The 16,126-nt window shown below is 47.8% G+C and overlaps 1 protein-coding gene across 2 annotated transcripts in view; it reads right to left on the reverse strand.

Annotated features, from left to right (window-relative positions):
- COL22A1 (collagen type XXII alpha 1 chain) overlaps nt 1–16,126 on the reverse strand; it is a 326,455-nt gene that overhangs the window by 16,477 nt on the left and 293,852 nt on the right. For both annotated transcript variants that reach the window (XM_003311931.6, XM_063817403.1), the window contains 6 exons: nt 14,688–14,741; nt 12,148–12,192; nt 11,232–11,285; nt 9,101–9,154; nt 3,147–3,200; nt 1,590–1,661 (listed from right to left, as the gene is read on the reverse strand). In XM_003311931.6, coding sequence (XP_003311979.3) covers nt 1,590–1,661; nt 3,147–3,200; nt 9,101–9,154; nt 11,232–11,285; nt 12,148–12,192; nt 14,688–14,741 — 333 coding nt within the window. The remainder of the gene's footprint in view (nt 1–1,589; nt 1,662–3,146; nt 3,201–9,100; nt 9,155–11,231; nt 11,286–12,147; nt 12,193–14,687; nt 14,742–16,126) is intronic.

Consider the following 16,126-nt stretch of genomic DNA (forward strand, 5'->3'; position numbering starts at 1 on the left):
ATCAGTGGCTCTGCAGCATCAGTTCAATGTCGGTACTAAGACTGTCTTTAAAACTGACATTTCCACTCAAGTCATGTTCCAGCAAAGACAACAATCGATGGTCTACCTGGCCAAGGACATCCCAGACAGGCTCTCTGGCCAGCCTGTACAGGGGAAAGCAAAAAATCACCCCAGGTTAGGAAGAAGAGCCATGGGTTAAGAGCTCCTTGTCAATGGGATGGATATGACTCCACCAAGAGGGCCTCCAGGATATCGATTTTACAAATAGTCCTGTTGTGGTCAGGAGGCCTCTCTGAGAAGTAGGCTTATAATGTGTGAAACAAGAAACCAATAAGACACTGGGCTCCAGGTTCAATTCTTGGCTCTTCCACTGTTTGGCTCTGTGACCTTAAACAACCTCCCTCCAACTTCCATAAGCTCTCTGTGCCTCAGTGTCTTCATCTGTAAAATGAGAACAGTGGTTGTACCTGCCTTAAGGATTACTGTGAGGTGTCAATGTGTTAGTTCTCCAAAAGCACACTGGGCAGTGGCAGGCATGTAGTGAGGGCTGCACAAGCACCCCACTCTTATCATGACTCAGGAGCAATTGCTGCAGTGCATCCACAGGAGTGGGTGCCTGGCTGCTCAGTAGCAGCAGATTATTAACAAGGGGATGGAGAAGGAGACTTGGCCTTTAGCAAGGGAGTGAATAAGCCCACGTAAAAATCAGTGAATGGGACCGTGCAAAGCCTGGGCAGCATGGTAGAAAAGGGTAAGAGGGGCTACCACCTCCAACGGGCTGGGCTTGGCTGGCAGTGGGGCATGCGGAGGGGTCAGAATTAAATTGGAGGGGATGGACAAGAACATGGGTAAGCTCTCTACTCTGGTATGTTACATGCAAGCCTCATTCATCAGGTCAGCAGTCCAGGGAGTGGACTGCAATATGCAGATGACACCAGAGGGCTCCACTTGGAAATGTTTGAATCCCTCAGCATCTCCCCGTCCAGAAACTTGGCAAAGATTACCTTACAGCTTCCCCCTGCCTTAAGCTGTCAAGTCAGGAGACCTTGACTCAAGGACAAGCTGGAGTGCAAACCTACCACATGGCTTTGAGTAAATCACTTACATGTTCTGACCCTACGGCTCAAACTTGCTCACCTTTACAATTATTTCCAGGGGTCCTTCAAGTTCTAGGATCATGATCAACACCATTGTCCCACCACATGCATCATTACAATGGTTTGTATTTATTGAGCACCTGCAGTGGGTCAGGAACCATTGCTGATCCCTTTATATGAATGATTTCATTTAATCCTCAGAAGTAGATGCTGTCGTTATCCTCGTTTGCATAATGAGACAGCTAAAGCATAAGAGGTTATGACACTTTCCTAAGATCTCATGATTAAGGAGTGATGGCACTGAGATTGCCATGCAGGTGTGACCTCTGGGCACTCCACTGTCTCTAAAACCATGATGCAACTTTGACCCCACACAGGTCATCATGGCCTGAGCAGACAGAACTGAGGACACAGGTGGCAGGGAAGGTACTGCATGTGAACATCACAACCTGGAGCCAGGTATCTTGGGCCCCACTGGGGTTCTCTGCTTACCGGAGGCCCACGGGGACCCAGGAAGCCAGGAAGTCCTGGGCTGCCATTTTCCCCTTTGCTTCCTTTCTGGCCCTGCAAAGAGAAAACTGAGAATTAATTCCTCAAGGTCATGTACCAACTCAAGCAGATTCGGAAACCTTGTGACCACTCTGAAATCAAAAGGCCTGAGACATCCACACAACACACAAATCCTCCCATGATGGAGGGGCATGGGTTAGGAAAAGACACGGGGTCTTGGGACTCCTGGTAGTGCTGTCACAGCCAGGGGAAGAAGATGAGGTCTCCCTGTAAACAGCCAAGGGTCTTTCCATTTGAAGCAACGAAAACAAACTGAGACAGATATTTAACAAAGACCCTGAGATGTGTAGAGCTCTCCAAGGAGTGCTCTAGTGAGATGGCATACCACTGCCCATGAGGCGGCCAAAGCTCACTTGGTAGAATCACATTTTGGGAAAGGACTTTGGGAATTTTTCAACTTCAACTTTTCTGGGGAGCCATCATGCATGGGTCAGTACTTCCAGGATCAACTCTGCACTAGGGGAGGTGATGGGTCCAGCCTCATGACCCAACCCCACCTCCTCTGTTCTGTCTCACAAGCAGCAACAGGTCCCATACCATAGCCCCTGAGGGAGGTCATTATGTTTGCTAGGAAGTTGGGTTCCTTTTGCATAGCTGTCCCTAGTCCAACAAGAGGACGGTCTCTGCTAGGGTGATCAGATGCCGAGTTTGCCTGGAACCAGTAGGTTTCCCAGGATGCAGGATTTTCCAACTGGGAAAGTTCCTCACAAACTGAGGTGAGCTGGTCACCGCAGTAACCGAAGTACCAAGTCCTGGTCAGCCCATTGCCCGGTACAATTGACAGTTGACTCACACCTCGCAGGTGGCCTTCTGAGTCAGGCAGCCAATTTTAGCAAGTAAAAATACAAGAAGACTAGATTGGAAGGAGACTAGTGGCCAGAGCTTTTCTCATCCAACCCTAGAACCCATTAAAGAACCATCTTCCCCACCATGTCTCCCCACCTACCAGGACTGAACCCCAAATCCTGTATTTGATATCTAGCTGACCAGGACTCTGCTGATTGGTATGCATCCTCTCTCTACTACCTGCCCATTGAGCTCTCTCTGCTACCTACCTGTTGATCCTTTTTGTCTCCCACCCCCGTCCCTACCTCCATTCCCATGCTGCACTCTTTGTCATTTGAGGTGGTCAGGGTTGCTCAGTCTGACCTCATCCTCCCATCCTCTGGAAACATCAAACTTCTACCCTACAACCTTGTTAAACATTTTTTTAAAAAAATGTTTGTTTTGGGTGCCTATGGATGTAGACCATAGATGCCTATGGTTATAGTCAACAAAGAGCCAATCGCATGATATATACTTTAAACCTTAAAAAAATGGCCCTATGGAGCCTCTTACCTCCAACCTATTTCTACCACTCAAACCCATATGTCCCCACCGATGCTTCTAGGGACAGAGGCTGGACAATCTGTAATGTGATCCACAAGCCCTTTCAAAGCTCACCCTGATGCCATCACATAGCAGCCAAAGAGAACTCACAGGGGTTCCTGAAGGGCCAGGCTCTCCTGGAGATCCCGGTGATCCATTCTTGCCCTGGTGGAAGAAACAGAGATAATCATCCTGCCAGGGCATCAAAGAGCAGGACGGTGGAACAAAGAGATAGACTGATGCACAGGACTTGGTTTTACACAGAATCTGTTACTCTAGCCAGTGTGGCTCTCAGTCAACCACTTCATTACTCAGAGGATGTTTCTCAACTTCTAAAAGGAACTTGTAATATTTAATTCATAATATTGTTGTGAAATCAAATGAGTCCGTGGGCATGAAAAAGTCTAGCCTGGTGAATGGTGCCCACAGCTGAGGCATAGTAAATAATTATGACCACATTCATTCATTCATCTATTCATCCATCCATTCAGTTGCTGTGTTGAAGAGCAAACAAACCATCTAACACAACCCAGCTTACACATAATTGCTCACACTGCCACAGTGCTGGTCTCAGCTTAGGAAGCATGTCCATGCACTTATCTCCTTGTATTCCCCGACTAAGGAGATCATTATACTCTCATTTAAAATACGTAGATACTGAGGCACAGAGAAGAAAAATGGCTTGTGCAGAGTCATGCAGCTACAAAATGGAAGGTCCATTCACTCCAGATTCCAGGACTGAGGCTTCCAAGTCTAATTTTCTCTAACTTCACAGAGATATATTGTGCACATTCATAGTTTTGGTGAATACATTTAACAAACAGGATCCCAGTAGAGTAAAAACAAGAAAGCTCAAGAATGTTCTTGGCTACTCCCTTTCAGGATCAGACAAATTTCTATTAAGCCAAAAATTCACAGCTTCAATTCCCCAGGCTGTGTTCATCTCTTCCTCTGCCCACCACACTCCCCCACTCAGGGCACATTCCCGTTGGCTGCTGTGTCTTTACCTGGCTCTCTTTCCCACCATGAGTAACCCAAAGGCAGAGTCTATGCCTTGTCGTTCTTTGTATTTCCAGCCTAGGAGGAGAGAGCCTCCTTGTGTGTCTCCAATGCAGTGCCAGACACACAGGAGGCTGGCTGCTAAATAATAAACCAAGGACATCCTAGAGAATCACTCTCCATTGATCCTTTAACCAAAAGGTGTGAATGCCCTCTAATCTGTGAAGCATGCATTCACAAATGTGTTGGATTCATGGAAGCATGTTCCACTATAAAGTAGCTGATGCTGACCGGGCACTTCTTACATGCCAGACTTCTTCTAAGAGCTTTGCATTTTGCATGCATTAACTCACTCATTGCTCACATCAGACACAAACATCATCACCCTTTTACAAATGGGGAAACTGAGGCTCAGAAATGCTAAGCCACCTGCCTGCAAGGCAAGGCGAGGAGCTGAGATCTGAACGTAGGCAGCACTGATTCCATCTCACACTGCTCTGCCCCTCCTTAAGGACATGCCTTATGGGTCAGCGATCATAAATGCAGCTTCCACCTTGAGCCTTCAAAGCACATGCATGGCCATGGCCTCATGTCACTGGATCCTGCTGGGAATCATGCAGCACAGACGTCTTTCTCCCCATATCCCAGAATCCCCATCACAGACCTGCCAGGGATCGCTGAGCTAGTAAGGTCTAAAATCAAAGCAGCCAGCTGGATTTGTGGACTGCTTACCCATACTCGGCCCTTCCGCGAACGCTGCATAACGCTTCTCCCTGCACCTTCCTCCGCCCACCAACCCATCTGTGTCCCTCTAAAAATATGTACTTTGCCTTATCCCTGTGGAAATTCTAGCCCTCCTCCTTCTTTCTCTAATCTTCCCTTCGCAGGGAGGATAAGGGCCAAGACATTGCAGAGAGGATAAGGGCCAAGACACAGTAGCATACGGTGCCAACACAGGCCATGTGCACAGAAGGCAGGGTGGTTCCGGGCGGCTGCCTGTGCTCTGTGCACTTGAGGCCTACTGGGGCTGGAACCTGGTTCCCTCCTGGGCTGCAGAGCCACTCCTGTGTCCTGCTGTCCCTTGCCAAGCCCCTTGGATCTCTGCTTCCCAGGAATGGAAACCACAGCTCCCCTTTTCAACCCTTCTGAGCTCCAAACTCCTATTCTAAGACCCCTCCTTCCAGGATGATCTTTGTGACAAGGACTTCTAGCACACACCAGCCAGTCTGGGTGTTTGAGCTGCAGGCTCTTGAATGAGAATGCTGGAGTCCAAATCCTGGCTGTGCCACTGACTTGCAGTGTGATCTTGGGCAAGTTACTAGACTTCTCTGTGCTTCCATTTCTCATCCGTGAATGTACGGACAGAAATCACACCTGTCTCACAGGGTTTGGGGAGAAAATGAATGAATCATGTAAATGCCTCATGCAGTCCCCAGCACTGAACTCCACTCCACTGGTGCTTGTTGGAAACTAGTGGCTGTGAGGTGGTTGCCATATGGCCTATTCTTACCCCTGGGTGCCTATAGATTTTAGAGAAAGCAAAATGACAGTTTTCAGGCCACACATACATTCGCAATCATCACAACTATTGATAGAGGCACTCTATACATATTCAATGTCTAGTTCAAAGTTGTGTGACCTTGCCAGAATCCTTCTCCTCGCTCAGAAAAGCACAGAAATTTCAGTGGAGTAAAAATGAGGTTGTCAGAGAAAGAACTCAGAACTATTCTGTGTTTAAAAACAAAGTAGATATTTGGCAAACTTCAGCAGCTCATTTTTGGTATCAAATTCCTTATGATGTACCTGAGAATTGATAGGAGCAAGCTAGAACCACACAGCGGCCTTTGGGGGCCTTGGGATTTCAGGGCCACGCCCCACCCAGCATGTGGTACGTGAAGCCCTTCACAATCTCACCAGGCCAGCTGCCGTCTTCCACCTCACACACCTGTTCTGAGTACTCTCTGCTCTCCAAATGCCACTTTCCAGCCAACCATGGTGGCTTACACCTATAATTTCAGCACTTTGGGAGGCTGAGACGGGAGGACTGCCTGAGCCCAGGAATCTGAGACCAACTTGGACAACACAGTGAGACCTCATATCTACAAACATTTTTTTAAAATTCGCTGGGCATGGTGGTATGCACTTGTGGTCCCAGCTACTTGGGAAGCTGAGACAGGAGAATGGCTTGAAACTAGGAGGTCGAGGCTGCAGTTAACCGTGATCATGCCACTGAAGTCCAGCCTGGGCAACACAGTGAGAGCCTGTCTCAAAAAAAGAAGTCACTTCGCTTTCCCTCTTCCGTGCCTTTGAATGTGTTTGCACTCATGAAGAATTTGATTGCTGCCCTATGCCAAGAGGCCAGGGAGAGAAGCAGAGCTAAGGCCCCTCTTGCCACCAGGAATGGAGAAGACCTGGCTTGGGGCACATTCCAAGGGCTGGGCACTGTTCTCTCACTTCACTGGATTACCTTGCTGGATTCTTACAGCCTCCTTGTTCCGTCCAGATTGCCTCCATTTTACAGATGAGAAAACTGAGTCCTGGGAGAAGTGCAGAAACTCACCTAGTTCATGTGATGAATACGGGAGAGGAGGAAATCAAGCCCAGATGGCTGAACTCCAGAATTGGATGCAAAAGCCAAGTGAGGGAGCTGAGGGGGACCCAGTCAGAACCACCCCACTCCTGGGGGGCTCTGGAGCAGGGTTTCTCAAATTTTTGTCCTTATCACTCCCTCCCCAGTTGCCTTCTTACACATTTTTTCCTAATCTCTCCGTATGAAGTTTTAATATCACAGCTAAGCTACACATCTGTTTATGTACTGTACCCGTATCTGCATTTGACACACACTCTTTGACACCTCAAGAATCAGTGTTTTCCCCGTGGGGTTGATATCACCCCACTGAGAGCTCACACCCAGGGAGCCTGGGCTTCAGCTCATTTGAGTCATTGCGGCCCCATCAGGGGAGACTCTGACTCTACCTGCTAAGTTCTGAAAAGAAGGGACATCCAACCTCATAGGACCTGCCACACACCCCCTCTCTAGGATCTCAAAGACAAAGCCCATGCTTGTCCACAGTAGGGTGGAGAATACAGGATTTGGCATCAGAAAGCCTTGGTCTTAAACCAACCTAAAGCTCTTACAAGCTGCATGACCTAGACTTGGGAAGCCAATATTCATTCACTTGTTTATTCCATTACTCATTCAAAAAACACACAACATACAAGCTTTACAAAAGAAGCCAGTTGCAAAAGATAAAATGTTGGGTACAAAATGTGTCTTCTATATGCTTGTAGGCATATTGAAAATATTTTAAAAGATACACAAAATGCTTCTAACAGTGGCTTCCTCCGGAGGGTGGGATTGGGTGGGGGTGAAAAGGGAATTTTCTTGTAACTTTGTAACATTCAATTCTGTCTGATTGCCTCTACAATGAGCATGAATTATATTGATAATATATAGAGAGACACAGATATCAAAGCTGCCTTTCTGCGATGGCCCCTGGGCTTAAATGGGATAATTTATGCTTTTCTCTTTGCACAGCACTAGGCACCTAAATATCTATTTTGGACCTTCTCCATCCTCTCAGGCTGCTCTCAGATAAGAGAAGGATTTGCCTCTGTGCACAAACAGGCAGATATAACATCCAGATATGTATCCATCATATGGAATGCTATGGGGTTCAATTGTGCCCCCCCCAAATTTTTAAGTCCTAACATTCAGTTCCTCTGAATGTGACCGAATTGGGAAATTGGATCATTGTAAAGGTAATTAGTTAAAATAAGTTCATATTGAATAGGGTGGGCCCCTTACCCAACAAGGACTGGTTTCCTTATAAAAAGGGGAACTTTGGGCCAGGCACAGTGGCTCACGCCTGTAATCCCAGCACTTTGGGAGGACAAGTGGGGCAGATCACTTGAGGTCAGGAGTTCGAAACCAGCCTGGCCAACGTGGCAAAACCCCATCTCTACTAAAAATAAAAAAATAAAAAAATAATTAGCGGCGTGGTGGCACGCACCTGTAATCCCAGCTACTCAGGAGGCTGAGGTAGGAGAATCCCTTGAGCCCAGGAGGCAGAGGTTGCAATGAGCCAAGATCATGCCACTGCACTCCAGCCTGGGTGACATAGCAGGACTCCATCTCAAAAAAAAAAAAAAAAAAAAAAAAGCAGGGGGCTGGGCACGGTGGCTCACGCCTGTAATCCCAATACTTTGGGAGGGCGAGGCGGGCGGATCATGAGGTCAGGAGATAGAGACCATCCTGGCTAACACAGTGAAACCCCGTCTCTACTAAAAATATAAAAATTTAGCCGGGCGTGGTGGTGGGCACCTATAGTCCCAGCTACTCGGGAGGCTGAGGCAGGAGAATGGCGTGAACCTGGGAGGTGGAGCTTGCAGTGAGCGGAGATCGTGCCACTGCACTGCAGCCTGGGTGACAGAGCGAGACTCCGTTTCAAAAAAAAAAAAGGAAGGGGTGGGGGATTTTTGGGGAGAGACACAAGCAGGGAGAACACAATGTGAAGATGAAGGCAAAGGCCAGCGTGGTGCCCCACAAGCCAAGGAACGCCCTCAAAGGCCAGCAAAGCCCCAGAAGCTGGGAGAGACACCTGGAATGATTCTGTCTCAGCCTCAGAAGGAACCAACCCTGTTGGTCTGAATGTCAGGCTTCTGGCCTCCAGAACCATGAGGCAACACATTTCTGCCATGTACCACATTCCACTCATGGTACTTGGTTACAGCAGCCTCGGGAAACTAACCTCTAGCAAGCACCAACCCCTGGTGTGGCCCAGAGCTAGAGCACAGCCTCGGGGCAAGGTCCTACAGAGCTCCAGCGGTGGCCGGTGGCACCTTTGTAATTTTTATATTGTTGTGGGGGATGGTCCCAGAAAAGAAGCTGAGTGTTGGGGGAGGTGACTAGGGGGACTCAGGGGGGCAGCTATTTATCAACTGCTAAAACATATTACAATTTTTTAACAATATATACGGTGGCACCAGAGGGAACTAACTAAATATCGTTGTGGTGAAAGGTCCTGTAATAACATGAAGCACATTAGGCGCAAAGCAAAACTCACCGGTGGGCCCCTTGGTCCTTGGGGACCCTGTGGCCCAGTGGGTCCAGTGTCACCCTGGAACAAAGAGAGAGAGATGGTGTCATCATCAAGTCACTGTGTGAAGGTGATGGCGTCCCAATTTCAAATGTTAACCAAACCTCGCCAAGTTACCCAAAGGAACCAATAAATTGTCCAGCATGTTTCATCATCAGTTGTCCATTATTCCAAATATGGACAAATTCCCTTCCTGTGGGTGAGTAAATGCACGCAGGCCCGCATTTGTGCATCCATTTATTCAGTTACTTCTTAGACATCCTCCACCTGGTCCCACAGGGGTTTCAGGTGGCTCCATCTTGAACTAAGATAAGCAATCAGAGGAGAGAATCTCTCTTGAAGTTCTTTTCCTGATTCGCTAGACGGTGCCCTGGAACCATTCATGTCTGAGTCACCAGGGTGAAAAACCCATGCCACCCAGGTGCATAGCACCTTCCAGCTTGCTAAGCAGTGTGATTCACCACCACCTTGCAGTGTCTTACAAGCGGCCCTGTGACGGGGCCTAATCCTAACCCTGTGATGGATAAAAAATCAGAAACTTGGACATGCTTCTACACAAAGTAGACTGAAAAACACCCTAGAAAATGGATTTTTAAAATAAAAGTCAAATGGCTAAGATGGAGGGAAGGAAGCATAGCCCATCACCTGGCATCCCAGGGTCCCATCCCAGCTCTACCCCGATGTACTGGGCAAGCTGACCTCAGCACATTCCTGCCTGGGTAGCACCCTGCATCACCTTTTCTACAAACTGAAGTGCAGGGGGAGGGGATGGACTGTATCACGATTCTCAAGCTGCCCTTCAGCTTCTGAGAAGCCCCTTTTTGGGTGGGGTTGGGGTGGGCTCTACTTTTAGGTGTATGCACAGGGCTCCACACACTGATCTTATAAGACAGATTCCACAGCTAAGAAAGCACGTGTGAACTAGATCAGATTTCTCCTGAGTATCCTTTCCAGCTCCATCATTCCTGGGAGCAGATCAGCCACAGGGGCCACTGCTCCGGTGTGTCAAGAGCCATTGGGGAAGAGTCCACTTCATCAATTTAAAGCCAGGCCCTGAAGGACCCACATGGTGGGCATGAGACAACTTTGTACCTCAGTACCTGGTGCCTCTGCATCTGACCAATCGGCCGGTTCCATGATGCCACTCTGCATCTCACACGTCCAGCCACCCTGCAGGACGCCACATGCAAAGGGCTGGTCCCTGGGGGATGTGGAGCTGGTGGATTCTGGGCTCCAGGCAAGCTATTCCTGCCTCTGACTCTCTGGGTGACCATAAGTCAGTCCCTTAATCTCTCTGGATCTCAAATTTTTCATTTGTACACCTGGGGTCAAAATTTCCCTTGTTCTGGCCTGGCTCAGTGGCTCATGCCTATAGTCCTAACCCTTTGGGAGACCGAGGCAGGTGGATCACCTGAGGTCAGCAGATCGAGACCAGCCTGACCAACAAGGTGAAACTCTGTCTCAACTAAAAATACAAAAATTAGCTGGGCGTGGTGGCAGGTGCCTCTAGTCCCAGTTACTCGGGAGGCTGAGACAGGAGAATTGTTTGAACCCTGAAGGCGGAGGTTACAGTGAGATGAGATCACGCCAATGCACTTCAGCCTGGGCGACGGAGTGAGACTCCATCTCAAAAAAAAAAAAAAAAGATTTTTTTTCCTTGTTCTGCCGAGATCCCAACACCAAATAAAAGGGAGAGCCATTCAAGTGGTGTACAATTAACACAGCACACGGTGGTGGCGGTGAGGGGTGTGTGGTTTCTTTGAGCACTGCAGAGCCCGAGAGAAGGGGAAATAATCCGCGAGAAACTCTGAAATGCCTCTCAAGTCCATTTAAGGCTGGATCCAACAGGCCTATCATTTGTACCAATGGACAAATCATGACTGACCCAGAAAAGCTTCCTTATCAACCATAAAGCCCAGGGACCCACCCACTAGGTTGGAGGCGCCAATCTTATCCTTGCCAACCAATCCTGTGATGTCATCTGTGTGCCTCTTGGCAGTGCTGCCACCAGCCATTGTGGGGCAGTTTCTGGGTGTCACTTCCTTGATACACCCACCCCCAGCCCCAGCCCAGCCAGGTCCCACAGGACCCCACTTACATCTTTTCCTGGTAACCCTTCCTGACCAGGAGGCCCCATGGCACCAGGCTCTCCCTAGGAACAAAAAGGCCTGCTATTAGGGAAGGAGATGCTTCAGCCACTGGCTGTCTCAACCACAGGGGCACCTGAGGAGCTGGGAGAGGTGGAGAGGCCCAGGGGCCCTGTCAACTTCCGTACGCAGAGCCCCGGCCCTGAGTTGAGGTCTGTGGCGGCCCTGAGTTGAGGTCTGTGGCGCACCCAAGGCCAGCTGTGAGTGCCTGGAGCCATGCTGTGCCTCTCTGTGCAGCTCAAGCAGGGAAGAACAGCAGCTGAAGGCTCTGGCATCTACTCTTGGAATGCTGCCTCCTTATCTGCTCATCCACTTGACCCTCTCTACACCTGTGCTTGCTCCTTGGTATCTAGATCATGCAAGGGATCTAACCAGCTGACCCATAATGTCACTTCCATTCTGGGCATTCAGAGGAGGCAGAGGAGTTAAAGGATAAGAAAATAGTCTCTGGAGTCTTCCCATCTGGGGTAAAAGTGATGCTTTCCATTTATAAGCTCTAGGATCTTGGGAAATCACCCATGTCCTCTGGGCCTCAGTTTCCTCCTCTGCAAAAAGAACCTAATAGCAACAACCACCTCACAAGGCTCAGGGCTGATGTGCGTGACACACCTGAGTCCAGACTTATTCGGCCAAACTGGTTGGCCATGATGTTGTCTGGCCCCCAGAAAAACCACCTGAGGGAATTAGGCCAAGAGGTGAGCATGGTGCTTCGAAGGTGTCCCTGTGCTGGCTTGCTCCATGCTGGTGTGCTCCATGTCCTCTCTCGGGTAAGGCACTGCCATGGCCTGCAGGCTGCAAGTATCTTCTGTCTGGGAAGTGTAAGCTCTGCCCACCTGGGGGGACCTCCAAAGTGAGGTGTCCACTTACCCGGGGACCGGGTGCACCAGAATCGCCTGTGTGTCCCTTGAAGCCCTAGAAGGAAGAGAATGGAGTTATTCCATGATAGAGCAGGCTCTTGGGGCAGAAGTGGGCAGGCATACCTCCCTGCCTGCTTTGACCCACGTTGCCCCCGCTCATTCTTTACCATTTGCAGGATACTGAGCCCTACTTGGTGCCACGCTCGGTGCCAGGGGTTTGACAACTGGATACCAAGAGCCCTTCTTCCCAGTCCCCTCTATGCTGTGGGCAGGGCTGCCAGGGCTCATCCCACAAATGCCTCAGAGTGTTGGGGCGTTGCCCTACTGGTTCAGGTGTCTCCTGCTCTCCTTGTTCCTCCTGATTGTTCCAGGCTTACAGCATATAGCTTGACCCGCCCCTCTCTGCACGGCTCCTGAGTCAGGTGATTCCCTTGTAGGGACCATCACCTTCACCCAGTTAGGTCCTGCGGCCCCTTCCTTGTTCCTGTGGCCATTGCTGGTCCTACCAACACCCCTGAGTAGGTTCAGCTCTGGGAGCTACATCCCGGGCCATAGTGCTGGGGTCTCCTTGTCCAGAGTTGCAACTTGGAGGCATATTACCTGAAGCACCACTACAGAGTTTCAGGCCCTGTGAGTGAAGATTAAACCATTAGCAGAGCTGAGGCCATCATTTCTAACCTCCAGGCCAATCTGTGTGAAAATCTGCACTTAGTGGATGTAAAGCTAAAGCTCAAGGATAACAAAAATGCCCGCCTGGCATAGCTTTGCAGTATTAATCTATGGAAAGGATTGCCATATGCTCTTAAGTTTCATGCAACTGGGCTGACTGTGAGTTAGGTCTGGGTTGGGACCATGGCTCCCATTTTGCAGCTGTGGGATCTTGGGAGCTCTACTTCTCTTCTCTGGAACTCAGTTTCCACATCTGTAAAATTAGGCTAGAACCTACTTCTGCAGAGTTGCTGTCAGGACTGAATAAGACTGAATAGGGACTGCACAGTGCTCTCCAGTTATTCAAAACAGTCCAGCTACATTTCCCTGGAAAGGGCTAGGGATTTCTTGGGGCTCGGCATCTTCCTCAAGGACCCCAGAATTCCAAATTCAGCCAGCCCAGAGGAAGAGACTCTGGTGTGCTCTCCTCCCATCTAATCATGACAAAAGCACCAACTGAGAGAGTGCCTGTCAGGCACTCTGCTGGGAACGTTACATGTCCTACCTTCTCCTTTAGTACTTACGACCACTCTGCAAGAATGGGAGCTATTATGACTGCCATTTCATAGAAGAAGAAACAGGGGTTCAGAAAGGTCCTCGTTGCAATCAAGGTCACAAAGTCAATAAATGACAAAGTAAAGGCTGAATCCAGGTCTTTCTATCTGAAAACCCACTCCATTCTACAAAGCTTTGTCCTGACTTATTCTATGTCAGCCAGAGGAGCTTGGTCTTCTTTTCCCTGCCTGGCTTTCTAACCTCAGCTCTTTCATTACAACTCCCAGTTGACAGATGGGTCTTGCCCCCAATACAGGTTCCATGGGTTTCCTGGCTGAAATGTAGCCCCTGTCACTCCAATAAGCCAAGAACCACCTTTAATAAATTGATCACTAGCTCAGTGTTGCAATCCCCATAAGAGGTCATATTCCTCATTCTTGGGTGTTTTCTGGTGCAATCATGTGAAAAACAAGGGGATTTAGGAGAACAGAAAATTTATTTTTGTATTTTATTTCCTTCTTATTGAATACGAGCCAGAAGGTTGATTTTTTAAAAGAAAAACATTAAGAAAATAGAGCTAGGATTTTGATCTGCTAGATAAAATCCAGACAATTTTAGGATAATCATTTAAAATCATATTTTTTTCTAAAAGCAATTTAAGAAATTGTGAAAACAATTTTGAAATTATGAAGAGGTGAAACATTTAGCATAAAACCCAATAACCCTAAAATACATAGCGTTCATTTTTGTAGGTAAACAGTATCTGTGTCTGTTTATATGTATAATAGCTAGACATAGATGTACATATATAGATGCTAGAATTCATATATAGAAAAAAGGACTAGAAAAAAATACACTGAATATTAAAAACTTTACTTCTTTGTTATAGAATTAGAAGTAAATTAATTTTCTTCTCAATACCATTTTTTGTATTCTTTTTCCTATTATTACCATCATCATTATTATTAATACCATTAGGCAATGAGAATGGGTTACTTTTATAATTGGGGAAAAAAACCTTAGCTATGGAAAGTGTTCAAAACTAAAATTAAGATTCATTTTTAGGTTCTATTATCCAGAGAAAACCCATTGAAATTATAATAAATCAGATGAGAACAAAGAAAACTTTGAGCAACAACAAGGTCATGGCTGCAATTGTGAAAATGAATTTCGCAGCTATGTAGTGTGGCAAAGCTGAATTGACTGCACAGAAGCACAGCCGTCTGGAGGAGAAGGACTTCTAGGACCCCACGGTTGGGCAGTCTGGGCTAGCCCTGCCCACAGTGGTGAGAGCCATGTGGCTGATGGGCTTGGTTCTACCGTTCCCCACACACACTACACACTTACAGGTGGGCCTCGGGCACCCTCTGGTCCTGGTAGACCTGGCTCTCCTGCTTTGCCCTGAGAGTAAGGAAGAAAAGAAGAGTTTGAGGACAACTTTGTAAGAATCTTCCTATTCCTGGCTCTCTGTGTTTCCTACCAATCTATTCCCACAAGCCAGTTTCTATCCACCCTGTCAGCCCTTTCCCCTGGTGTCTTGGTCCTTCTTAATCTACACAAATCTCCACCATGTATTCAGGCCTATTATATTCCTGGTTTTCCTGGGATGGTGCTGGTTACACAGGTTGCATCTCCAAATTAATTATGCTTAGTACCCCCCTTTCACTATCAGAAGCATCTTGGTGTGGATGAGAAATTATATGGCCATCTTAGTTCAGACGACTTTATGCCCACTTGCAAAAACCATGTCAAGGCCGCTATTAACACTTGCACTTTACCGATGGCAACACTGAGGCTCAAAGTTATATTTTTATGAAGGTATTAAATAGCAAAGCCAGGCTGAATTCCAGCTGAGCACCACACCTAAGCGGATGCTCTTTCCAGGTCAGCCGCAGTACCTACTGGCAGGGCGACCTGTGACGTACACAGCCTTTTCCTCACCCCATCATCTTAAAAGAGCTTGTCAGGACACTCTTGCTATTTAAAATTCTTTACTGCCCACAGCTTGGCATTGCCCTGCACAGAACCAAACCAGGAACAGAAGACAATAAGAGGCTTGCCAACTCAGGTTCATATAAATTGAAGATGGGGTCAGTGGAAGAATGAGGGGAGGAGGGGCAGAGGAAAGTCAATGAAAGGCTAAGTTTGATGGGTGGGCAGAAGGGGCAGCATGCTGGGCCTGGAAGACATGCCTGTTCCCAAACCTTCTGTCCACCTCATGTTTACAAGTTTTAAACCTTGGAAATCATATGCAGCCCATTATTGGGGAGTGGGGAGAGAAAGGAACATCCCTGGATTTAGAAAAAAAAAAAAAAAAAAAAAACTATAGAAAGAAGGGTGGGGCCTAAAGCCCTGACTTCCAGGTTTGTCTGTTTCTTAGTTTAGCTGTGCGATCTTAAAGTGTCATTTCCTTTCTCTGGATCTCTGGATCTGTAAATTTGGGACAGTCCTCCCTTGTAGGTCTTTGTGATAGAGGGTGTACATAGCCTGGCTCCTGCCTCAGAGTCAACTGTGATGGCCATCACTGGCCCAAGGCACCAGTAGAAAAATGGAACAACCAGCAGCTACTGAAGGTTTTCACTATGATGTCACTGACGCCTGACTCTTGTTAACCCTCAGGCAAAACACTGAGGCACATAGAGGTTCAGTCATCTGCTCAAGGTCACACAGCTGGGGTTCTAATCCAGGCATTTTGGTTCCAGAGTCTGCACTTCATCCTACAGTATAATTAATGCTCAAATATCTCTTAATAAAAATTAAGCAACAGGCAACTCAAAAGGCTGTCT

Source organism: Pan troglodytes, chromosome 7, assembly GCF_028858775.2.
Source record: "Pan troglodytes isolate AG18354 chromosome 7, NHGRI_mPanTro3-v2.0_pri, whole genome shotgun sequence".
NCBI lineage: Eukaryota > Metazoa > Chordata > Mammalia > Primates > Hominidae > Pan > Pan troglodytes.